At 49.0% G+C, this 25,013-nt stretch overlaps 1 protein-coding gene and 1 pseudogene across 2 annotated transcripts; one reads left to right on the top strand and one right to left on the bottom strand.

The window, feature by feature from the left end:
- Window positions 1-2,309: 2,309 nt before the first annotated feature.
- LOC129195365 (olfactory receptor 6F1-like) lies at window positions 2,310-5,362 on the bottom strand. 2 transcript variants are annotated; one of them, XM_054801311.1, is made up of 2 exons: window positions 5,354-5,362; window positions 2,310-3,233 (listed from the first exon to the last, which is right to left on the bottom strand). In XM_054801311.1, exons 1-2 carry the CDS (start codon window positions 5,360-5,362, stop codon window positions 2,310-2,312), a joined length of 933 nt encoding a protein of 310 aa, XP_054657286.1. The 2 variants fall into 2 exon arrangements, with proteins under 2 accessions (XP_054657286.1, XP_054657285.1); XM_054801310.1 differs by lacking the exon at window positions 5,354-5,362 and adding an exon at window positions 4,571-4,660 and having other exon boundaries at window positions 2,310-3,254.
- Window positions 5,363-11,197: 5,835 nt separating this feature from the next.
- On the top strand, window positions 11,198-14,207 carry LOC129195230 (T cell receptor alpha variable 1-1-like; annotated as a pseudogene).
- The last annotated feature ends 10,806 nt before the right edge of the window (window positions 14,208-25,013 follow it).

Below are 25,013 nucleotides of genomic sequence, written 5' to 3'. Positions count from 1 at the left end.
AAAGGATCCAAGAAACCTGACTGGAGCAGACCCATTGCAGGTTACACCACGCACAAGCCAAACCAGGCATGTAAATGCCCTCTCCTTAAAATAGCTGGTACACTGGAGAGTACTCAGGGCAAGCAAACCTATCAGCTTGTCTTCTTGTTCCCTTTCCCTGTGCCTCCACTGATGGCCACAGCTGGAGAAGGAAGCTTGTGTTAGGAAGCACAACTGCTCTTATGGTTTTGCCACGTGGCCATAGTAGCCCAAGAAGGGAAGAGCTCTTCCTTGCCCCCATCTGGATGTCAGCTAAACCCTCAGCAAGTGAAAAGACCCATCAGCCAAAGACAGGACAAGATTCTCTGTTCAAGCCCTTCCTGCACTCGTCCACTGCTGGAGAAGGGTCCTGCTCTCTTTTCATGTCTCTTCTCCTTCTCAGGGGAATCACCAGTGCTGGAGGGAGCCCCTATGTTCCTGAGTCCATGACAGTTTCTCTGTCCAACAGCTGGTAACCACATCTCTGTGATCTTGTTTCCTCCCACAGGCAACAGGAATGGCTCTGGGGACGTATTCCCAGGCAATCCCACCCCAGCACTGCATGTGGAAGCTCATCTGGAGGGTGCTGACTTTCCAGCTTGATCTCACCCTCTGAGTTGGAATCTGTTGCTCCTGAAGCATCATCCAGGTCACCTGAGAAGCCCCAGGGTACTTAGTTGTTGTCCTACTGCTGTTCCAGGATGGCCTGCCTCTCCCAAGTGATGTGGGTCTGCTCTGCCAGCCCTGGTGGAGGCTTTGCATGCCCCTATTTATCTCACGGGGGCTCTAGGCAGTGTTGATGGAGTATGGGCAGCAGCCCTCAATATCCTGCACTCTGCTGTGTCTCAGGTCCTTTGGACATTTCATGTCTTGCTTTTGGTCGATCTCCAGGGCCGCAGAGGGCTTCAACACACCACAGACACGATTCTCCCCCAAAACCAACATCATCCCTAAGGAGGATTGAAAAGCAGTGATGGCTGCCTGAGAACAGAGCCAGGCTCAGGCACTTTCTCCAGCCTCAGTGGGCTGTCCCAGGGATTTTCCCAAATGCCGCTGAGAAAGAGAGGACAGCTGACAAAGATAGGCATCAGCCTGTCCTTGGGAACTGGTGCCTGGGCCTGGCTGCAGGTCTAAGAGCCAAGTGCCCAGGATGGGTGGACACAGGAGGTTGATGAGTCACCTCCAGAAGCACCATTGCTTCCAGAAGGGAGGAGTAAATGTTCAGTCTGAACTCAATCATCTCACTTGGATAGCCCTACACTCAGGTGAAATCAATCCCTGTGTATCTGTCCTGTTGATGCCTCCGCCTTATGAGGTGGTCACATCGACTCCCTTCACTGTCAGTGTGCAGAAAGAAGAGCTTTGAGAACGTGATTCATCTGTTCTGAAATGAAAATCAAAGGAGAGAAGCAAATGCCCTTTGGAAGTGCTAACGTCCTCCCAATAAATGTAAAGAGAAACTTGTTACTGGGCCAGCATTTCACAGCTCTGCAGTGTGGGGACTTTGCCAATCACGTTAAAGTCTTTCCACAACAAAGCCCAAAATGGGTGGAACAATGGACTGTTAAAAACTGATGTGGGGCTTTAGATGTGGAAACGCCCTGACATATCTAGCCTGAAGCATAGCAATTTGCATAGGTTTAATTGAAAATTAAAAAGTGCGTTCAGGTACTGGATAGAGGGAAGGAAGAGGAACATAAATTTTGTTGCCTGTCTTATGCTAGGAATAATGGCTATAGGTAGAGATACCAGACATTGCCAAATTTTGTCTTGAACCGGAGCATGACTTGATGAAACAGCCACAAGAATGGGCCATAGATACATCCAGAAAATGTCAGACTAAATGGAGAAATACACGCCCATTTCCTAAGGCAATGAGCCAGCTGCTGGGATTTCTTTAGGAGATTCAGATGAACGCCTGACAAAATGCAGCACTCAGCAAACTGGAATACAAACCTGTGGGAGGACTTCTCCTCCAGTGTTCTGGCAGAGAACCATTTCTGGATGGGGTTTGTGACCCAATCCAAGAGTCAGTCTTTAGAGGCCTGTGAGACATTCTGAGTTTACCCAGGAGTGAACAGAGGGAGATGGGAGCTTTAGAATCAAGTCTCAGCCCAGCCTAAGATTTCCATAAGGTGAATGAGATAAGCTCACTGGGGAACTGGTGGTTTCTCACTAAGTGTGATGCCCAGGTGTACTTACACTTTGGTAAGGAACTTTTGCAGGGCAGAAGTCGTAGGCGGGAGGGGATGAATCTCTTTGCTCTTACTGAAGCCTTTTGAAAAGCCACTTCACTTTTTCTGGAAAGCTCGCCTCAGGGCTTGCTTCACTTCTTTGTTCCTGAGTGTGTAAATGAAGGGGTTCAACAAAGGAGTTACAACTGTGTTAAAGGTATTCACAAGTTTGTTCAGATCCAGGGAGTTCTGGGCCGATGGCTTGACATACAGGAACATGGTGGAGCCATACCAGATTGTGACAACGCTGAGATGGGCAGAGCAAGTGGAAAAGGCCTTTTTCCGGCCATGGGCTGTCTGGATTCTCAAGATGGAAGAGATGATGTATATGTAGGAGACCAGGGTGAGCACACAGGAGGCCACCACAACAATTATGGAGACAAGAAAGGTTGCCAGCTCCACAGACCATGTGTCACTGCAGGAGAGGGCAAGGCAGGAATCTATATCGCAGAGGAAATGATTGATGACATGTGGCCCACAGAATGTCAGCCTGGATGTCAGAAAGGCCAGCAGGGAGACGGCCAGAAAGCCTCCCAGCCAGGAACTGAGTGCCAGCCGAGCAGAGAGGACACTGTTCATGAGGGATTTGTATCTCAAGGGGTAGCATATGGCTAAGTAGCGGTCATAGGCCATGACAGACAGGAGAAAACACTCAGTGGAGCCTAGGGACAGAAGAAAGAACAACTGGAGGATGCAGACACTGAAGGAAATGGTCTGGCTAGTCCCCAGCATGACTCCTATGGCTTTGGGAACAACACCTGTAGTGTACCAGATCTCCAGAAAGGAGAGATTACAGAGGAAGAAGTACATTGGGGTATGGAGGTTGCTGTTCATCCACACAAGGGCTATGATGGATGCATTGCCGCTTACTGACAGGGAGTAAGTCAGTGCAAATACCACCACAAGGGAGACTCGGAAATGCCACATGCCTGGGAAGCCAAGAAGGATGAATTCTTCCACATTTGTCCCATTTGCCATGTTCTCCCAAGTGTTGAGGTCCATCTGCAAAGACAGGAAAGTTTTGGTGAGAGTTTGCATGCCTGTGCTGGTCCTTCAGACACTCCTAGTAATGAAACAAAGCCATCAACCCTGAAAAAGTAGTTGGTGCAGAGCACAGGAAAACAGCATCTGCCCTAAGTTAAAAGTGTCAGGGAAATCCTTTCCTGCAGAAACACATTTGGACAACTAGATCTGACCCTGAAGGTCAGGCATACACGATCAAGTGAACCTGGAGAATTATATATTTGATCAAGCGCAGGTATCTCCTTTAGAACATGGTGACTGCAATCACTTCTGTGACATGGAAATCGCATTTAGGAAACTATGGACAGCAGGCTGAGGGTCTCGAGCTATGTGAAAGGCTGTTGCAGTGAGGAAGGGAATAACATACCTGCACTCTTCAGGGCAGGTAATACTGAGTTGTGATTTCAGCAAATGAGATTGAGGGATCAAAACACTGTTATGATCATGTGGCATTGGAAGAGATTTTCTCACATCTTCTAGGTCAGTTTATCACAATGGCTTCTGCCTGAAATTGCAGCAGCACAGGGCAGCAGGCTGATATGACAGTCATTACGCAAGGACTCATGGTCTTGCATATTTACTTTATTCCAAGTCTCAGCACAGGAAGCTTTTGCAAATACCTCTGTTACCCCCACTGTCTTCTGCTTCTCAGCATAGCTACTAGGGGTAGGATACACCTCTGTGTAATTTTGCCATCTCAGAGTTAGGGGAAGGATTTCTGCTGACCAAGTTGAAAGATCTGCAATGAAATACTCCTATTGCAGCTTCTCAGCTTACCCTTCTTCCTTCTCCATGGACAGGCACTAGGGAGTCATGGCTCATTTTCCTTATATATATGGCTAAAAGCCCTTTTGAAGTGCCAGGTTGTCTCTGAGGACTAAGGCAGGAGCCTAGTGAGCAGCTCAGATGGATGTCGGACATCTCAACTTGGACAGAGATATCCATGCCTCAGTGGTTGAAGGCAAAATCCTCTGAGTTGAATCCCATACAAGGTAGGTCTGCTGAGAAGTTAACCGAAATGCAGGGTATAATCTATGCCCTCCCTGCAGACAAGGGAGGATCCTTCATCAGTTCTTTAGGGGAGAACCAATCTCATCCTCAGGTGGCTGTCTAAGACAAATGGAGCTGAACCACCATCTGAAGGATCCCTTTCTCTCCTTTCTTCATCCTTAGGAATTTGCATACCAGAAATCTCATGTGGCTAAAGAGCAGAGAAATCCCCCTTAATCTGACTCTCCTTAAACATGCAAGTCATTGGAAGTCTATGCTAGAGGTCTTGGGCGGGCTTCACTCACCAGCTCGAAGAATGGAAATGATCCAAACGACATCTCTTCATGCACCATCTTCCAGATGAAGCCATGGTCCCCTTGGCTGAGGGAGAACATTGAGAAGAGTTTGATTTACTGGAGGAGCTCTGCATGCAGTGATGTCAGCAGAAATGTGAATGAACAGCTCTCACCTTGCTCACTCACATCAAGCTGTACACAATTGCACGACACTGTTTTCTCTCCATCCACCTAGTAACTATTGACAGCTTGCACTCCCGATTTTCTTTCCCTTTCAGAGCTACCACTGTACTTCCACAAAGGAGGGCTTTGTGTGCACACTCACAGTGTAAACTCTCTGCAGTTTAGCTCCATATAGTAAGAGCATACATCAGAGAGTCACCAGCATTGTTAGCATAAGTACATCCCCACACCCACCTCATTAACACACTGAAGCTTAAACTGGCCACACCAAGGAGACAGTTTTTTGTTTTCCCTCCGTGTGCCACAGGGAGTTTGATCTCTGTGGGATGTTATGGAATTGTTGCAGATGGATAATGCTCTCTCTTCACACAGGCCAATTAAATAACAACAACGCAATTCTCTAAAGTGGCTGTCAGGCGGGGTGTTTGCCTCCTGCCTGCAGCTGTAGTATGTGAACATTGTCAGGAGCTCAGTGCTGTCTTGTGTAGCCATTTTCTGACACACAGGAGACGTCTGAAATAGCCAAGTCCCAAGAGACTGGAATTGTCAAGTATTTGGAGCTGGATACTAGCATGGTTTTGAAACCTTCAGGGTGGGAGATAAGGCAACTATGGACATTTGAATACAGAGTGAGCAAGGTAAGGGATTCCCCTACCACATCTCTGAGCCTCTAACTGCAGTTAAGGCCTAAGTCTTCAGTCTTCCTTGAAGTGAAGATGTAAGTAAAGACCTAAATGCGGTCAGACAAGACATGAGCAGGGGAAAATTGATCTCCTCTGTGTCCAGTGCAGGTGTCTCCATGCAAGCTACTCATCTTTACTCCTTTGATCATCAGTGGAGAGAAATAGGTGTTGTCAGCCCTCAGTTCAGCCCATTCAAAAGATGCTGTCTCACACAAATCAAGCAATCCATGCCTTAGAAGCACCTATTTTTCTTCTATTGTCACTGAAGATAAACTAGACAGCTGCCTTAACACACACACAGACACACAAATCTAGATCTCTAGGCATCTAGAGTTAGTTGAGAAGACTAATACCCAAAGAGACTATCTACACTGTCCAGGGCTACTGCACAGGTTTTGGAATTGACAGAGACATTTTCTGCAAGTCCTGTGTCCAAGGGTTCAGTGTGGTTAAGAGAAAATTGATCTGCACTTGATGTGAGGGGGTGTCGTGGTTTAGGCCCAGCTGGCAGCTGAGCGCCACGCGGCCACTCACTCACCCCTCCCCCAGCGGGATGGGGAGGAGAAGTATAACAAAAGGCTTGGGTGGAGACAAGGACAGGGAGAGATCACTCACTAATTATCATCACGAGCAAAACAGACTGAACGTAGAGAGGCGATTCATCTAATTTATTACTAAGCAAAACAGAGCAGAGGAATGAGAAATAAAATCAAGTCTTAAAACACCTCCCCCCACCCCTCCCATCTTCCCAGGCTCAACTTCACTCCCAGCTTCCACCTCCTCCCCCCTCAGTGGCACAGGGGGACGGAGAATGGGGGTTGCGGTCAGTTCAGCACACATTGTCTTTGCCGCTTCTTTGTCCTCAGGGGGAGGACTCCTCTCAACATTCCCCTGCTCCAACATAGAGTCTCTCCCACGGGCTACAGTCCTTCATGAACTGCTCCCGCGTGGGTCTCTCCCATGGGGTGCAGACCTTCAGGAGCAGACTGCTCCAGTGTGGGGTCCCCCACAGGGTCACAAGTCCTGCCAGCAAATCTGCCCTGGCGTGGGCTCCCCTCTTCACGGGTCCACAGGTCCTGCCAGGAACTTGCTGCAGCGTGGGCTTCCCATGGGTGACAGCCTCCTTCAGGTGCCTCCACCTGCTCCAGCGTGGGGTCCTCCACAGGCTGCAGGTGGAATCTCTACACCCCCTCATCCTTTCTCCACAGGCTGCAGGGGGATCTCTGCTCCGGTGTCTAGAGCACCTCCTCCCCCTCCTTCTTCACTGACCTTGGTGTCTGCAGAGTTTCTTACACCTTCTCACTCCTCTCTCCGGCTGCAAAAGCTCCTCCAACTGTTTTGTTTTCCTTCTTAAATATGTTATCACAGAGGCACTGATTGGCTTGGCCTTGGCCAGGGGCGGGTCCGTCTTGGAGCCGGCTGGCATTGGCTCTGTCAGACACAGGGGAAGCTTCTAACAGCTTCTCACAGAAGCCACCCCTGTAGCACCCCCCGCTAACAAAACCTTGCCACACAAACCCAATGCAGGGGGAGACACAGCTGATGAGAGTAACATGCCCAGCTTGAGCCCATTCGCTGATACGGAAGTCCTCTCCCTGCTATCTCTCTGTCCTAGAGTACCCTGGACATGGATATGGGCTTTAGCTATGGCATGGAAGTGCTTGTAGGCTCTGGTAGGACAGCTTGTGGTTTCACTTCTGATCACATGATGAAGCAAGCCATGCACAGGTGACCAGGTATGCAGGTCTTGCTGTGATCTTATGCTAGCTGGGGAGTTCAGAGGCCACAAATGATCAAATGCAGGATCAGTGTCTCCAGAAAGATGTTTTGTCCCATTTACCATGCAAGTCTGCTTTGGGATGGGATAAGTCCTGTGTGTGAGCTGATGTCTCCTCACTGACTGTGGGAAGCATCTGCAGAGTCTGTTAGAGCAGATTCAGAGATCCATGGAATGATCAGAGGGTTGAACCCCTATCCTATGAAGAAAGGCTGAGAGAGTTGGGGTTGTTCAGTCTGGAGAGGAGAAGACTCCAGGGAGACATTCTTGCAGCCTTTCAATATTTAAAGGGGTCTTACAAGAAAGACAGAGAAAGACTTTTTACCAGGCCTGTCGTGATAGGACAAGGGGCAATGGTTTTAAACTAAAGGAGGGTAGATTTAGATTAGATATAAGCAAGACATTTTTTAGGATGAGGGTGGTGAGACACTGGAATAGTTTGCCCAGAGAAGTTGTGGATGCCTCATCATTAGAAGTGTTCAAGGAAAGGCTGGATGGAGCTTTGAGAAACCTGATCAAGTGACAGATGTCCCTGCCCATGGCAGGGGAGTTTGACTAGATGACCTTTCAAGGTCCCTTTCAAACCAAACGAATCTATGATTCTGCAATACCATGATTCTATGACTGCCCTAGCCAGGCCCGCTGGTGCTGCCACTCTGCCTTCTGGAGCCACATCATCCTGCCCAGCCCCATCTGACCAAGTACCCCAGGGTTCTTCCCCACTGCCTGTCACTAGCATCAGCACCAACATTGGCAACAGTTAGGCACCAGCATTGGCATTGGAATCGGCATCAGACTTCTCCCAAGCTCGTCCACCATTTCCCCCCAGGTGGTCTCTTCCAGTGCTCGGAGCCCATCCCACATTGTCATGAGTTCGAGCTCAACAAAGACATGAGAAAATGATGTAGAGGTGACTGAAATCTTCAGGCTTTCTCCATATGTTCCAGAACATGAGGCTATTGTAGCGGATTTCCCTCCACACCAAATGTAGACCCTTTTGGTGTGCAAGTGAAGTCTGGGAGAGAGGATGAAAGCTTGGTCCCCCTTTCTAAAGATACACTTCAGGCCCTGAAAGGAAAGTCCTCTGTCCATCTGGTCCCCAGGGAAGCCTGTATGGCTGTAACAGCTTACTCAACTGTTCAAAGCCCATGTTCTTGGGCTTCAGAAGCAGAGAGGGAAACCTGGTTTCTGCAACCGCCGAGGCCCCTCTCTTTGAAATGGCAACGGATCCCTTCTCCAGGCATTCTTTGGATGGGCTTCAAACAGACAGCACGCTTGCCTCAGTGGTGGTGTCCTGGAGACCAGGGCAGCATAAGCAGCCAGGGGTTCTCCATGTGGGTGTCTGAGGGAACAGATAGAGCCTGTCTGTAAAGCACGTGTGCTACCTTCTGTGGCTCCCTAGCCTGTGCATCAGTGAGGAAAGCTGTTGAGCTAGGTAAGGGTGTGCTTTTTTCAGCAAAGTCCAGGCCCAGGGACTTGGGACACAGGAGTGGATACTCAGTAGAAGTACCCTACCAGCTTGTCTTGCTCCTATGCTTCCCTCAGCATCCACCAATGGCTGTTGGAGATAATGGCTTTTGGCAGGAGACATGATTGCTCCTGTGATTTATTCCCTGGCCAAATAAGGCCAAGGAGGGAAAATCCCTTTCTTGCCTTGCATCTAGAAATTGCCTGAACCTTGAGCCTGCAATATCAGACAGTTCAGATACATGGATCAGCCTTTGGTAGCTTATAGAAAGTGAGATGGAGATTGAGCCCAACGAGAAAGCTGATGAAGTGATAGTTAGGTAGATGGATATGGACCCAGGCAAAGTTGAAATACCTTTCTGGCTTTACAGATCACATGCAGAAGAAATTTGTGCTGCAATTCCCATCAGAAGTGACCATCTGGGTAGGACACAAAACCCCAGAGTTTTTCTCCAAAGACCTGAGTCAAGAGCAACCAATTCCTTTGGGGAGAGGCACCTTTCAGCTTCTTGATGTAGCTTGGACCATGTTGGAGGCAGAGGTTACAGGTCAGACACCTGGGAAGGCAGGGGATGCCTGGTGGCCAATGACTGAAGGTGAGTCAGTTGTGTGTTCTTGTAGCAAAGACGACCTCTGCGATGTCTTAGCAAAAGTGTAGCCAGCAAGCCCAGGAAAGTGATCCTCCTCCTCTATTTGTCACTCATGAGACCATGCTGGGAATCATTCTGGGGCTCCTTGGTATGTAGGAAAGGTATTGACATGTGGGAGTGAGTCCAGTGGAAGCCTCCAAGGCACTCAGGGGGCTTGAGGACATGATGCACTGAGAGCCTTAGGGACCTTAGGAAAAGAAGGCTCAAGGGAGACCTTATGAGTGTCTACAACTACGTGCTCCAAGGATGTGGAAAAGGTGGTGCGAGGCTCTTCTCAAGGTGCACAGTGATAGGACAAGAGGCAACAGACATAATTTGGAACCTGGGAAATTCTATTTAGATATAAGAAACTCTTTATTTTAAACTTTTTTTTTTGACCCTCAAAATTCTCAAGTACTAGAATGCACTGTCAACAGATGATGTGCAGGCTCTGGCCTTGGAAATTTTCAAGACTTGACTGTTCACAGCCCTGACCAGCCTTGTCCAACCTAAATTATGCTATGGAAAGAGTAAAAATAGTTTTGCACATTTGTTTATTAAAGGCTAGAAGTAAGGAGAGGACTAATTCAGATCCTACTGTTTTTGAGGAAACTGAAAATGGAAGGGTAATGGTCAAGTGGAAAGGCTGTTGGTTTTTGTTGGGTGTTTTTGGGGGTTTTTTTCCCCCCAATGAGCATTTCAGAAGTTGATTTATGAGATTGGATGGGCAGTGGGGCTTCATTTATTGGTTCCTGAGATACATTCTTTTGGTTAGAGGGAGAAAGTCCACAGTGCCTGAAGGGGCTGAACAGGACAGTTGGCGTCTGCAGGGTTTGTGGGCGTGCTGACAGGAGCTTGGGGCTAGACATTGTCCAGGAGCCAGGACAGGCCACCCCACCAAGGGCTAGATGTTGGTGAGAGAGGAGGCACAGGTACCAAGGAAGGAGAGACTGCCAAGATGTTGCACTGGAGGATATGTGTTGTGGTTTAACCCAGCTGGCAGGTAAAACAACCACACAGTCATTCGCTCACTCCCCCGCACCCCAGTGAGATGGGGAAGACAATCAGAAAGGAAAAAAAAAAAAAAGTAAAACTCATGGGTTGAGATAAAGACAGTTCAACAGGACAGAAAAGGAAGATAATAATATTAAGAATAAGAATAAGAGTAAGAGTAAGAGTATGAGTAAGAGTAAGAATCACAACAATAACAACAACAATAAAAACAATAACAACAACAATAATAATAACAATAATAATAATAAAAGAATATGCAAACCAAGTGAACAGCAGCACAATTTATCACCACCCAAGGACAATGCCCAGCTACTCTGCCTCCAGGCAAACCCCCCAGTTATATATGGAGCATGACGTCATATGGTATGGAATATCCCTTTGATCAGTTTGGGTCAGCTCTACTGACTGTGTTCCCTCCCAGCTTCTTGTGTACCCCCTGCCTTCTCGTTGGCAGGTCAATATGAGAAGCTGAGAAGTCCTTGAGTGCTTGGCAACAACTAAAATCATAGATGAGTTATCAACAATATTCTCATCCTAAATCCAAAATACAGCAACTAGGAAGAAAATTAACTGTATCCTTGCTGAAACCAGGACAATGTGTCAGAGAGGTTGATAACCAGTTGCAGGCCTATCCTCCTTTTACCTTCTACCCTGGAAAGGCAGGAGGTGTTGTCTGCAGGAGCAACATGTGTCACTGCTTGAGGAGGGAGGACCACAGCAGAGGCATTTCAGGAGTGGTAAGAACAAGCATTTTCTCCTCCCCATTTGATTCTTTGTTCCCTTTGCAGAGTCATTTCTGACAGTTCTGCTCTCTTGAGGCTCTTGGTGGGCACATGTGGTTTTTCTGAGTTTCTCTCACACATGCAGGAGGATCGGTCTCAGCATGCACCTTGGGTATCTCATTCTCACTGCCTTCGTGAGGCAACAAGCAGGTAAGCATTGGCTTTGACTGGAGGCATGATTCTTCTTCCTCCCAGGAGACCATCATCCCCTCGAGAGTTCTCTGCAGAGAGCTGCTCTTGAATTATGGGCAAACATTGGGAAACATCAGATCAAATGGGTGGTTTTGCACCTATTTTCTCAAGATGTGATAACTGATGGAAAAGAAAAGATGAGACCAAAAAGAAACATCTCCTCTCCTGATCAGCTTAGACTCCTTGCCTTCCTTTTCTGTTGCCAACCACCCACCTCTCTCTGCTTCTCTCTGCTGATCTGTCTGGGCCCAGTGTCTCACAGACATGTCATTGCAGAAGCTCTTTTCTATCTCGGCAGCATGCATTTTCTGACTTTGCAACCCAAGTGCACAGGACTTTTGAAAGCTGATTGAGGCATGTGAAAGCTCTTTCATCCCACGTTCTCACATTCCTAGGGTGCCCCAGGCTCTCTCCTGCGTGGCACATGTCATGCAGCATGCCCTGGCTAGCCATTCCTCCTGCATGTCCGCAATGCCAGGGCTTCCTTTTCCCGCTCTTTCATGACTGTGGAGTCATCCTAGAGGACAGAAAATGGGGAGCATGGTGAAACGTCTTCCAGGAGTTCCATGTTCCTCACCCTACTGGAGGTGTCCTGGATCCGTCACAGGAGGATCAGGCACTACAGGCTGTTCCCTGGAGATGCCAGGTGGCAGGAGAGTGGGGAACCAAAGACCTGGGTGAAAGCACAGCTCTCCTCTGGGGGTGTCCCTGTGGAAGGGAATTGGCATTCCTGTGATGTGGGATCCATGCTGAGCCGAGGTCTCAGACCTGCTGCCCAAAGGCACTCACCACCTTGCCGTTCCCATCCATGGGACTCTTGCTGCAGCATAAGGCATAGGGAGCCTTCTCCTCCGACACTTCACATCCCCTCTTGTTTTGCATCTCGGAGCCTTCCTTGAACAGTCGCTGACCCTTGCTTGCTTCCAGGCACCATGGGGCAGACCACTATCACCCAGCAGGAAGGACAAGTCACAGCAGAGGAGAGAAACACCTTCCAGACCACCTGCATCTACCAGACCATAAAACTTTTACAGCTTGTTCTGGTACCAGCAGAAGAAAGGCCAAGTTCCACAGTGTATCTCCTGTCAGGGAGCAGCCAGGCCCACGTGGAGCAGCCATCTCACCACGTTGCTGAACACCATGGGGAAATGCGGCCTCCTGCGGTTGGAGGAAGTCAAAGTCTCTGACAGTGCCTTGTACCTCTGTGCTGTGCAAGACACCCTGGTGCAGGGAGCTTCCTTGGCTGTGCAACAACCCAGAGGAGGGAGGGGATGTGTCTGTGCAAGGCTGAGCTTGGGGGAAGGGGAGCTCTGTTCTCCCCTGGCAGTTCTGCTTCCCCTGTACACCCAGAGCTCTGCAGGCCAAGATCCTCTTCCAGGATGGGCCAGTGTCAGTGCCCTGATGGGAAAGAGAAGGTGGTGACAGAGTCTCAGGTTCCCTTGTTTTCACTGTGGGTTACGTGGTTATTCTGCCCAATGGCTCCAGTGAGTGGGCAGGCAATGCAGGAGACTGGGGCTATTTGTGCAATGGTTCCTTGCTGATGCTCTTTGCTTTCTGGTTTGTCCCTGCTGCATATTGCTTCTTCAAGGTTTCCTGCGGGTCTGCCTCTTAGAGTGCCTGCTCTGAGATGTGTCCCTCAGAGGTCAGAGTTCAAAGTAAGATGAAAAACATAAATGATGTCATCTGACAATGTCCTTCCTGGAATTACATGATTGAAATGATTTTGGATAATACTCAGAACCCCCTTGTGGACTTTCTAGTTGCTACATGGCCATGTGCTGGGATCTGGAGGGCCTACTGTCCTCCAGTGCAGTCTGCTGGTCCTTGGAGCCCACCTCATGCCATACTTCATGGACTTCCCCCAGCCCTGACTCATTCCTTGTGCAGTGGGATCAGGCTGTACAACTCTATCCAAGATCTCCATGGGGGAACAGATCACCAGGCAGAGGTGGGAAACATGCCCTTGTGCTGGTTTTGGCTGGGATAGAGTTAATTTTCTTCATAGTAGCTACATTTCGGATTTGTGCTGAAAACGGTGTTAATAATACAGTGATGTTTTCGTTATTGCTGTGCAGTGTTTACACAGAGTCAAGGCCTTTTCCGGTTCTCAGACTGTCCCACCAGTGAGTAGGCTGGGGACATACAAGAAGTTAGGAGGGGACACAGCCGGGACAGCTGACCCCAACTGACCAAAGGGATATTCCATACCATATGACATCATACTCAACATATAGGGTGTTGGGGGAAGAGGAAGGAAGGGAGGGACATTTGGAGTGATGGCATTTGTCTTTCCAAGTAACAGTTATGCATGATGGAGCCTTGCTTTCCTGGAGATGGCTGAACACTTACCTGCTGATGGGAAGTGGTGAATTAATTCCTTGTTTTGCTTTGCTTGCACGTGTGATTTTTGCTTTACTTATTAAATTGTCTTTATCTCAACCCATGAGTTTTCTCACTTTCACTCTTCTGATTTTCTCCCTCATCTCGCTGGGGGGGCGGGTGAGGGAGTAGCTGCATGGTGCTAGGTTACCAGCCAGGGTTAAACCACGACAGCCCTACAGAAGAACTGGCCTTGGGGAAAGCTATGTCATGCCTGATGGAAGGCCAGGCACCACAGAGCAGACATGGAGCCTTGGGCACTGGATGCCCTCATGTGTGGCCTGGCCAGCCTGATTTCAACATCAAGCTGTAAGTTCCTTAGCTCTGCACATCTGTGTAACTGCTGGGCTGTGCGGGGAACTGTTCGCTGGGTAGAGGGTGTGTAGGTGACCTGCCATTGCTGTCCTTGCTCTTGTATGCAGGCCATGTCCCATCATTTTAGGGACAGGTGGAAACATGAGGAGTAGAAGGTCTTGGGCTGTGGTAAATGCTTTTTCTCACTCTATCCCCACTCTTGCATCCTTCCAGGCCACCTTCTGACTGAACTACTTTTCCCAGCACAGGGGTATCCAAACCTTGAGGAATTCTCTTCTTCACAGGCTTTTGAGCTGACCTTCCAGCAGCACTGGGCTCCCAATGGTTGGGCTTCCCATCTGCAGGATGTGCTCTGAGGCCAAGAGGCTGTATCTGAGCAGAGATGCTGGAATACAGGGCCTGATCCCCACTGTCTGTGGAGGAGCCAGGAGCTCCAAAAGACCGAGACTGAAAGAGCCCCACTGACATTTTTCCCACCCTTCTCTTTTTCTGGGAATGATGAATGGTCTGTGTGTGTCCCCACCTTATCCCCCACCACCCAAGGCAATGGCTTTCTTCCTTGGAGACTCGAGACAGTGACACCAAAAAAGAATTATATGGAGGCAGAGGCTGTGATGTGAAAAACATCGATGACTCTGAAGCGGGAAAGAACTTCCCTTATAGAAGAGACAGCTGGTGGTGACAGATCACTGGTAGCTGCCTAAAATATGTGCCCATCACCCATGGTTGAAATCCCACAAGGCATACATCTGCTGGTCCCACAAAGGGAGTGGGGTCAGCAAATGCCCCAGGTTGGCTCTGGGGGTCTTGCGGCCCAGAAGAACAGAAAATGAGAAAGAGATGGGAGAGACTGGAAGGCCATGGACTTAGACTTTGGCCATGTTTTCAGAGAGCCTCAGCTGCTCTGCTTTGGAAGGGAAGCACTGGATGCTCAGCTTCTCTGAAATCAATGACCAGGAGTTCTGTTGTGAGTTCAGCATGAGCTTCCAGATTCCTGCGGTCCTTGTCATGGTTGTCACCAGTGTCTTTAGCAGCAGTGGAAACTTTTGCCACAGTAGTGACTGGAAATGGGCACTCCATCACAGCTAAGGATACTACCAACGGCAGCAGAGGTGGACGAGCCCACAATGGTATTCTGTGGGAAGGAGCTGAGGATGGGGCCAGGCAGAGTCACCACCACAGCAGGGGGCTCAATGACAACGGTGGAGTTCTGGCACTGCCTGACACAGGACTCATTGCAGCTGTTGGCCAGTGGGGTTGGGCTGCAGGGCAGGCAGGGCTGGCACTGGTTGTAGCAGGACATGTCTTGTGCTGGAAGCGCACCTAGAAGAGAGGGTACAGAAGAAGCAGAGCATAGAGACATCTGAGGAGCCGTCTGCCATGAATCCATCACCCCACTGCAAGTGTGTCAAAGGCACCTGCTAGGTCGGGAGGCAGAAACTGGGCAGCAAAGCCAAAGGGTTTCTTGGCCTCATCCAGGTATTTAGCCTGGATAAGACAAGACTGAGAGGGGATCTTATTAACACATAAATATGTAAAGGTCAAGTGTCAAGAGGATGGGACCAGACTCTTTTCAGCAGCACCCAGCAACAGGACAAGGGGAAACAGGCACAAACTGGAACATAGGAAGCTCCATCTGAGCATGAGGAAAAACTTCTGTACTGTGAAGGTGACAGAGCACTGGAACAGGCTGCCCAGAGAGGTTATGGAGTCTCCTTCTCTGGAGATATTCAAAATCTACCTGGACACAATCCTGTGCAACCTGCTCTAAGTGATCTCGCTATAGCAGAGGGGTTGGACTAGATCTCCAGAGGTCCCTTCCAACCCCTATCATTCTGTGATTCTGTGATTCCGTGATACTGCAAGGTGTCACCAGGCCCAAGAAGACTGCTGCCTATTTCTTCAATTAAGAGCTCCCTCAGCCAACTCACTGTCTGATTCAGACCTTCACCCATCTTCAACCTCTCCTGGCAAGTAGCACTAGGACCTAGCACAGGATGGAGGACCACACATCTGCATGACTAGAAAAGGACATCGGGAAAGACCTTCAGACTCACCTGCTTCCCAAGGAGAAGGAGGCAAGAGAAGTGAATGAGAAAATGAGAGGTTGGGAGTGGCTTTTATGGTGACCGTGACCTGCCCCAGGCCCAAAGGTAACTTGTATGGAAGTGATAATTTTCTAAAATGCTCATGATGGATGGAAAACATCCCAGCTAATGACATGGGCTGAGTAGTTGTTTTCCCCAACACTAAGTGTTAATTTCCTTTTCCTGGTTTCTGCCATACCCATTCCCTCACAGAGGCTTCTTCTGAGTGCTGGGACTGAGAGGTCCCAGGATTTCTGGAGCAGGAATGTGTCAGTGCTGGCAGAAGACTCAGCTCAGGTGCTAGACAGGTGCAGTGTAGGCAGGTGATGTTGGCCTGGGGCATGCTGGTAGAGTTGCCTGTGGCTGCATTGACAGGAAGGGACCCAGCTGCTGCCAGCTCTACAATCCTTGGCTGGTCACTCAAAGGCTTCCCTGTATGAGGATGTGCCTTCTCTCTCTTTCTCTTTCTTTTTCTCTTTCTCTTTCTCTTTCTCTTTCTCTTTCTCTTTCTCTTCCCGTTCCCTTTCCTCTTCCTCTCTCCCAACTTGCTCCAATGTTCGTTAGTAGTCAACTTCCCAGCCAGGTGGGCTGCACTGCTGGGTTTCAATTCCCTTCCTCCTAAAGCTGCCCATATGCCTTTTGAATAGCTCCAAGGAGGGAGAATCGACAACCTCTCTAGGCAACACATGCCAGTGCTCGGTCACTCTCACCAGTAAAAAGGTGTTTCCTGATGTTTCAGACAGAGACTTCTGTTTTTCAGCCTGTGCCCATTGCCTGTGGTCCTGTTACTGGCTCTGTCTTCTTTGCACCCCCTGTATTGGGTTTGAGTGGCAAGGTTTTGGTAGCAGAGCGGGGGGGTGGGTACAGGGGTGGCTTCTGTGAGAAGCTGTTAGAAGCTTCCCCCATGTCTGATAGAGCCAATGCCAGCTGGCTCCAAGACAGACCTGCTACTGGTCAAGGCTGAGCCCATTAGTGACGTGAGTAGTGTCTCTGTGATAAAATATTTAAGGGAAAAAAAACCTGCTGTGGAACAGCTGCCAGGAGAGAGAAGCGACAATATGTGAGAGGAACAACTCTGCAAACACCAAGGTCAGTGAAGAAAGAGGGGTAGGAGATGCTCTAGGTGCTGGAGCAGAGATTCCCCTACAGCCCATTGTGAAGACCATCATGAAGCAGATTGTCATCCTGAAGCTCATGGAGGATGATGGTGGAACAAGTGGATATCCACCTGCAGTCCATGGAGGACTCCACGTCAGAGCAGGTGGATTGGCCCAAAGGAGTCTGTGACCCCATGGAGAGCCCATGCTGGAGCAGTGTCCTGGTAGGACCTGTGACCTGTAAAGAGAAGCTCATGCTGAGCAGGTTTTCTGGCAGGAACTGTGACCCCATTGGCAGTCTGTTTCTGAAGGACTGCACCCCATGGAAGGCACCCCCACTGGAGCATTTAATGAAGAACTGCACCCCGTGGGAAGGACTCATGTTGGAGAAGCTCATGGAGGACTGTCTCCTGTGGGGGGGAACCCCATGCTGGAGCTGGGGAAGAGCATGAGGATGAAGGAGCAGCAGAGACAACGTGTGATGAACTGACCGCAACCCCCATTCCCCATCCCTCTGCATCACTCATCAGGGTAGCAGGTAGAGAGAATAAGAATTGAAGTTGAGCCCAGTAAGAAAGGAGGGATGGGGGTAGGTGTTTTAAGATTTGGTTTTAATTCCCATTATCCTACTTCGATTTGATCGATAATAAATTAAATTTATTTCCCCAAGTCGGGTCTGTTTTGCCTGTGATGGTAATTGCTGAGTGATCTCTCCCTGTCCTTATCTTGACCCACGAGCCTTTTGTTATATTTTCTCTCTCCTGTCCAGCTGAGGAGAGTGATAGAGTGGCTTGGTGGGCACCTGGCTTTCAGCCAGGATCAACCCACCACACCCTCCTTTCAAGTATTTATATATGTTGATAAGATACCTGAGCCCTTTCTTCTCTGTGCTGAATGGTCCCAGCTCTCTCAGCCTTTCCTCTTAGGAGAGATGCTCCAGTTAATTCATCACCTTTGTGCCCCTTCATTGGATTCTCTCCAGTACTTCCATAGCTCTCTTGTACTGGGGTGTGTAGAACTGGACCCAGTACTCCAGGAGTGGCCTCACCAGTGCTAAATAGAAAGGGGTCCCAGGGTCTGCAGATGTGGGAAAGCCTTGGCCTGTGCTGCATGAAGCATCAGGGGCACTTCAGCCCCAGGGCTCTGGGAGTGCTGAAGGAGCTTGGTGCCTGGGGGAAGGCACTCCAATGTGAGCTCTATGGTTGGGCTGCCTCTCCAAGATTCCTCCCCTCATCAGTAGGCTGGGGGTGGGCAAGATCTTGGGAGAGGACATAGCCAGGGTAGCTGACCCAAAATGACCAAAGGGATATTCCATACCATATGATGTCTACTCAGCAATAAAAGCCAAGAGAAAGGAGAAGGAAGGGGGGACATTCGTTGTTTATGACATTTGTCTTCAGGAACAACCACTATGTGTACTGAAGCCCTACTTCCTAGGAATTGGCTGGACATCACCAGCTGATGGGAAGTAGAGAATAAATCCTTTGTTTTCCCTTGTTCTCATGCCTGACTTTTGCTTTTGCTTTATTAAACTGTCTTTATCTTGATCGAAGATTTTTTTTCAATCTTAATTCCTCCCCATCCTATCTTACTCAGGGAGTGATAGAGTGGCTTACTGGGCACCTGGCATACAGCAAATATCAACCCTACCACCATGTCCCCTAGATCAGGTGATGGAGGGGAATGGCAGGTGGAGTAGGGACTGTGGGCCATTCCAAAGGCTATTTGCCCATTCACAATTCCAACTATCCTTTGGAAACATCTTCTGACTCTCCTTCCCCAGTACAGTTCCAACCAGAGCAAGAGGACCACTCTTCCCCATGACCTTGTGGGACTGATGACCTCCCTGGCGCCTCCCACATGGAGATGTGTGAGGAGCAGCCTGTCACCACACCATGAGGGAGCCAAAGAACATGCAGGACCAGGAGGTGGAGGCTCAGCAGAGATGTATGAGAGCTTCTTGGCCTCGTCCTGCCAGGGCCCAAAAAGAGCCACCAGCTCTTTTTGCAGCTACTATTTAGCCCCTGAGTCCAGAAGCCACCTCAGTACAGTCCCAGCTTCCCTCCATGCCTAACCTTCTCCCCACTTCCCTCTCTCGTGACAAGCAGCCCCAACATCTGGCACAGAACAAAGCTGGTGTCACCTGAGAAGCCCACTGAGATGGGACCTCCTTTTAGAGAAATCAGAGAAGGAGAAGGAGCTTCCGACTCACCTGGTTCCCAAGGAGAAGGAGGCAAGAGAAGTGGCTGAGGAAGTGAGGAGTTGGGCTGGCTTTTATCATGGACCTTTACTGCCCCAGGCTGCCAGAGGCATCCCTTGTAGAGGTGATTATTTTCTGACAAGCTCATCTTGAATGCAAAACATCCCAGCAAATGCTGTGGGCTGTGTTCTGGCTTCCTGCACTGCTGTCTTTTCATGTCCTGCTTTATGCCAGGCACATTCCTCAGTGAAGGCATCTTTTGTGTGACAGGATGAGAGGCCCAAGCATTTCTGGTGCAGAACACGTCAGTGTGGGCAGAGGACACATCTCACATGCTGGAAGAGTCTAGTAAAGGCAAATTATGTCAGTCCGGATCACTCCTTTGGGGTTCTTTGTGGCCCTGTTGCTGAGAAGTGGCTCAGCTCCTGTATTTAACCCTGTCCTGCCTAACAAGATCTCAGGAAAATTCTGCTGGCCACTTTTGCCTGCTCCTGTTCTACACCAGGGAGGGGGCATGGGGAAAGATGTGGTTCCGGTTTTTTTCACATCTCAGAGAGACCTGACAGCAAACAACATAGTATTATGGCTCTTTTGTAAGACAGAATAAAAAGAGGAGTATAGATAACAAATAAACCTAACATCCCTTCAGATGCTGGGAACCTTGTATTTGTGCAGCATCATGTAGACCCAGGTAGATTTTCTCAAGACGCACTGCACAGAACTTGTCCTGGGAGAGGTTCTGCTTTCCTCCCATGCCATGGTGCTTTTTATTTTGTGTTACAAAGAAAGAAAAAAACATAAAACTTCTCAAACACTGGAAGGTTATTTTTGCTGTACCACCCACCAGCGTGCAGCACAGGCTGGCATGTAGCACTCCAGCAGATTCCCTTGCAGCAGCCACTCATGCTAATGTACGGGCCTCTCAAGCCTTCAGTGCAAGGCCCAATAGAGCAGGTATGTCTTGCCCTAGATCACTGACCCCTTGAACACAATGTTTTTTTCAAAGCTCCCAATACATCTTCCCCTTTGTGCAGTCTCCCTGAGTACCCAAACAACACCATTAGCACATTTAGGGCCTTGTCCTTCCCCAGAATGCTCCCCAGAATCCCTGATGGGGCTGTCCCCAGGATGTCCCCAGTTGAGTGCAAAGTTGGTCATGTTTATGCTTGTGTTCTCTTATCTGCACTTGTCTGCATGCTGAATTTGTGCAAGTGTTTTTGAGTGCAGAATTTTGCATGATTTCAGGACAGTGTACATGAGCATGTGTATCCTTGTGTGTCCCTCATCACAAGGGAATGCACTGCTCACAGCAGGAGCACTCTCCACTGCTCTGTCCAGAAGCTCCACAAAGCAGACAGGGCCAGAAGGAGCCTGAGTGCAGCTCAACAACAACAGAACAAAACTGGCAGACAACTGCCCACAGCACAGGCAGTGAAAGGCAACCTTTTGCATCTTCAGCCCTCCCTTTCCTGCCTCCGCAAAGCTCACACTGTCTTACTGCTGATTTCAGGCCACGAGAAGGATAGTTTTACTCCAGCTTGGAGCCCTAGTTTAATTCAGTGTAAACAATATTGTGAGTGCCTCAGCATGGCTGGCAGTCCCCTCTCCCTGCCTCTCCAGGCCAGGACACAGCTGCTCTCCCCAGTGTTAGAGAGTTCAAAAGAATGGGGATTTGCTTTATGTTCAGGGAGAAAGGCTGAAGAATCCTGTTGACCATGCACTAGCCATCCCTGAGTGGATCTGTTTCCAATGCAGTGTTGGTGGTGTCTGGGGTGGAACACACACCTGCCTCATGTCCAAGCCAATGCAACTATATTCATGTGCTGTGTCAGGCAGGGGCTGAGACCTTGTCCTGAATAAGTACTGAATAAAAGGAATGCAGAGTCCATGAGGACAGGTGCCCTGCTGGACCTCATACTCACCAAGAAGGAAGAGCTTGTTGGGGTTGCGAAGAGCAAAAGCAGCCTTGGCTGCAATGACCATGAGATGGTGGAGTTCAAGATCCTGAGAGCAGCGAGGAGGGTGAACAGCAAGCTCAAAACTCTCGACTTCAGGAAAGCACATTTTGGCTTCTTCAAAGATCTACTCAGAAGAGTCCCCTGAGATAAGGCCCTAGAGGGAACAGGGACCCAAGAAAGCTGGTTAATATTAAAGGATCATCTCCTCCAAGCTCAAGAGTAGCCCATCCCAACAAGGAGGAAGTCCAGAAAGCACAGCAGGAGGCCTACATGAAAGGACAAGGAGCTCCTGATCAAACTCAAACACAAGAAGGAAGAATACAGAAAGTGGAAGCAAGGACAAGTAACCTGGGAGGAATACAGAGACAATGTTCAATGAGGTTTGGAAAGATAAAGCCCAGCTGGAATTAAGTCTAGTGAGGAATGTCAAAGGCAATAAGAAGTGCTTCTGTAAGGACACAGGTGACAAAAGGAAGAATATGCAACATGTAGGACCACTACTGAATGACATGGGGGCTCTGGTGATACAGGATACGGAAAAAGCTGAGTTTCTGAAGGCCGCCTTTGCCACAGTCCTTACTAGCAAGACTGACCTTCAGGAATCCCAACTGCAGACCACGGGGAAACTCAGGAGCAAGGGAGAACTACCTTTGGTGGAAGGAGATCAGGTCAGGGAGTACATAAACAAACTACATGTACCTAAGTCCATGGGCCCTGATGAAAGGCATCCACAAGTGCTGAAGAAGCTGGCTTATGTCATTGCCAGGTAGCTCACGATTATCTTCAGCTGATCATGGTGATTGGGAGATGTGCCTGAGCACTCAAGGACAGTGAATGTCACTCCTGTCTTCAAGAAGGGCAAGAAGGAGAACTCAGGGAACTACAGGCTTTTCATCCTCACCTCAGTCCCTGGGAAGGTGATGGAGCAGCTTAATCCTGGAAAGCCTGCCTAATCCAGGTATGTTAAGGATGAGAAAGTCATCAGGAGTAGTCAGTATGGCTTCACCGAGGGGAAGTCAAGTCTGATCAACTTGATAAGGTTCTATGATGAAGTGACTGGCTTGGGAGATGAGGGGAGAGCAGTGGAACTTGTCTAGCTCGACTTCAGTAAGGGTTTTGATGCTGTCACCCATAAGATCCTACAGAGAAGCTGTTAATGTAGAGGCTGGATGAGCAGACAGTGAGGTGGATTGAAAACCATCTGAATAGCCAGGCCCAGAGGGTGGTGATCAGCGGTGCAAAGATGAGTTGGAGACCAGCGACTAGTGGTGTATTCCATGAACCATAGTGGGTCCTGTTTAAGATTGTATTGGGTCTGGCTGAGATGGAGTTCATTTTCCCCAGAGCAGCCCTCATAGTGCTGTGCTTTGTATTGCTGGCTAGAAAGGTGTTGATAACACACCAGAGTTTTTACTACTGCTCAGCAGTGCTGGCACAGCATTAATGCTGTCTCTCCAACATCCTCCCCTCCCCCAGTAGGCTGTGGGTGGGCAAGATCTCAGGAGAGCACATAGCCATGGCAGCTGACCCAAACTGACCAAAGGGATATTCCATACCATATGATGTCTACTCAGCAATAAAAGCTAAGAGAAAGGAGGAGGAAGGGGGGTCATTCATTATTTATGATGTTTGTCTTCTGGAGCAACTGCTATATGTACTGAAGCCCTGCTTCCCAGGAAGTGACTGGACATCACCTGCTGATTTTTTGTTTTCCTCTGCTTCTATGTGCTGCCTTTTGTTTTCTTAAACTGCCCTTTATCTTGACCCATGAGTTTTCTTCCATCTTATTTTCTCTCCTCCTGTCCTGCTGGGGAAGGGAGTGATAGAGCAGCTTTGGTGGGCACCTGGCATCCAGCCAAGGTCAACCCACCACAAACATTTTCATTAATGATCTGGATGATGGGAGAGAGTGTACCCTCAGCAGGTTTGTAGACAACACCAAACTCAGAGAAGTGGCTGACCAGAGGGTCAGGCCACCATCCAGAGAGCCTCACCAAGCTGGAGAAATGGGCTGAGAGGAACCTCATGCAGTTCAACAAGGGGAAGTGCAAATTCCTGACCATGGGGAAGAACAACTCCGTGCACCAGGGCAGCCTGGGGTCACCCAGCTAGAAAGCAGCTTTACAGAAAACACCCTAGGGGTTCTGGTAGACGCCAAGCTGGCCATGAGCCAGCAATGTGCCCTTGCATCAAAGAAGTCCAATGGTATCCTTGGCTGCCTTAGACAAAGGTCAAGACAGGCGCTCCCCTTTTTTGAGCACTGGTGGGCCACACCTGGAGTGGCATCTTCTCTGGTACTTCATTTATGTTCATATTGGAGATGAATGGTTTTATTAAGAGGATGATACGGTGAGCAGAAAATTGACTGGACTATCAGGCTCCATGAGTGGTGACCAGTGGTGCAAAGCCCAGCTGGCAGACAATAGTGGGGGCTTTCAGGGATCAGCAGTAGGACCAATAGTCTTTAATGTTTTCATGAACACCATGAGTAGTATGAACAAGGGCACTCTCCCCAGCTTTGGGGATGGAACCCATCCACAGATAACAGATGGTATACTGATGTCTGTTAGCCAAATTGTTGCCAGCATTTCCAGGAACTACTAGGTCAAAGGAAACAGAGAAGATGGATTAGAGTGTGGAAGTGCTTTGTAACAGGAGTAGAGACAATGAAGAGCTGCTGAAAAGTGTTCTAGGGCATTCTAGTTAAGCAACAGACTAAAAGAACTAATAAGAACTGGAATGGATTTCCCTGGGAGTTTCTGCAGTCTCCATCCTGCAGCACCCTGATATAATGGGATCTGTTCCAAGGGGTGGTTGATCTAGATGACTGTGGGATGCATTATGGGCCAGCAGAAGGGGCCCTGGGGGAGTCCAGCTTGGGCGAGAGCAGGGATTGAGCAACTTGCTTATCTTACACTGATAAGCACTGGACCTGAACAGGGGCAGGAGATGAGCAATTTGTTCATCTTAACAAGGTGCGCGCCTGAGGGGTCTACTCCTCAATCAACTGACACATGGGGTGAGGGAGAGCCTTCACAGCTTGATGTTACTTTGGTAAAACTAAACAGACCACCGCTCCTCTGTACTGAACGCCTTTGTTCTCCGCCACTTCTCCCCCAGCCCCGATCAACTGCACAACGAGCCTTGTTAAGGGCCAAGCAGCACACAATACCTGACTTAGCCCCACCTCGCCAAAAGTATAAATCTGGCATTTAGAATCCTCTTTTTTGAGGACGAGAACTCCAACTATCCGGACGGGTCGATGGGCCTGGACCTCTCTCCTCCCCAAGCAGGGACGCCTCTTTGGTAAGATTTGCGCCTCCGATTATGTCGGATGTTACCCCGGGAAAACTATCATTAACAAAAGCGCTGAACTATTAACTTGAGCTCAAAATTGTTGCAGTAAGTGCATTTATCAACGGCAATTCCGAACTTTTTATATCTGTCGCCTCAATAAATTACCTATTTTTCTTTTCAACTTCATGAAACTGTTTCAGTGAAAGTCCTTGGTGGGGCTCTGACAGACAAACATTGACTCTGATAAGTGGCTACGCACATAATCCTTTAGACATAAACCGTTGACCAAGTCTGGGACTAAGACTGGACCTAGCCGCACCTAGGCTCCTCTCTGAGAAGGAGTTTAGAAAGCAAGGGGGTCCTTTCTGAACCTCGTGACTCAACGAGAGGGC

This window comes from Grus americana, chromosome 22, assembly GCF_028858705.1.
Source record: "Grus americana isolate bGruAme1 chromosome 22, bGruAme1.mat, whole genome shotgun sequence".
In the NCBI taxonomy this organism is placed as follows: domain Eukaryota; kingdom Metazoa; phylum Chordata; class Aves; order Gruiformes; family Gruidae; genus Grus; species Grus americana.
The sequence above is the reverse complement of the archived record's forward strand: the minus strand, read 5'-3'. Positions and strand labels throughout refer to the sequence as shown.

Bases quoted from the DNA above. Each gene is read 5' to 3' on its own strand.
- LOC129195365 (XM_054801310.1), bottom strand. From the start codon at position 4,660: ATGTTCTCCCTCAGCCAAGGGGACCATGGCTTCATCTGGAAGATGGTG. The intron at 3,255-4,570 runs GTGAGTGAAGCC...CTGTCTTTGCAG, and splicing joins CATTTCCATTCTTCGAGCTG to ATGGACCTCAACACTTGGGA.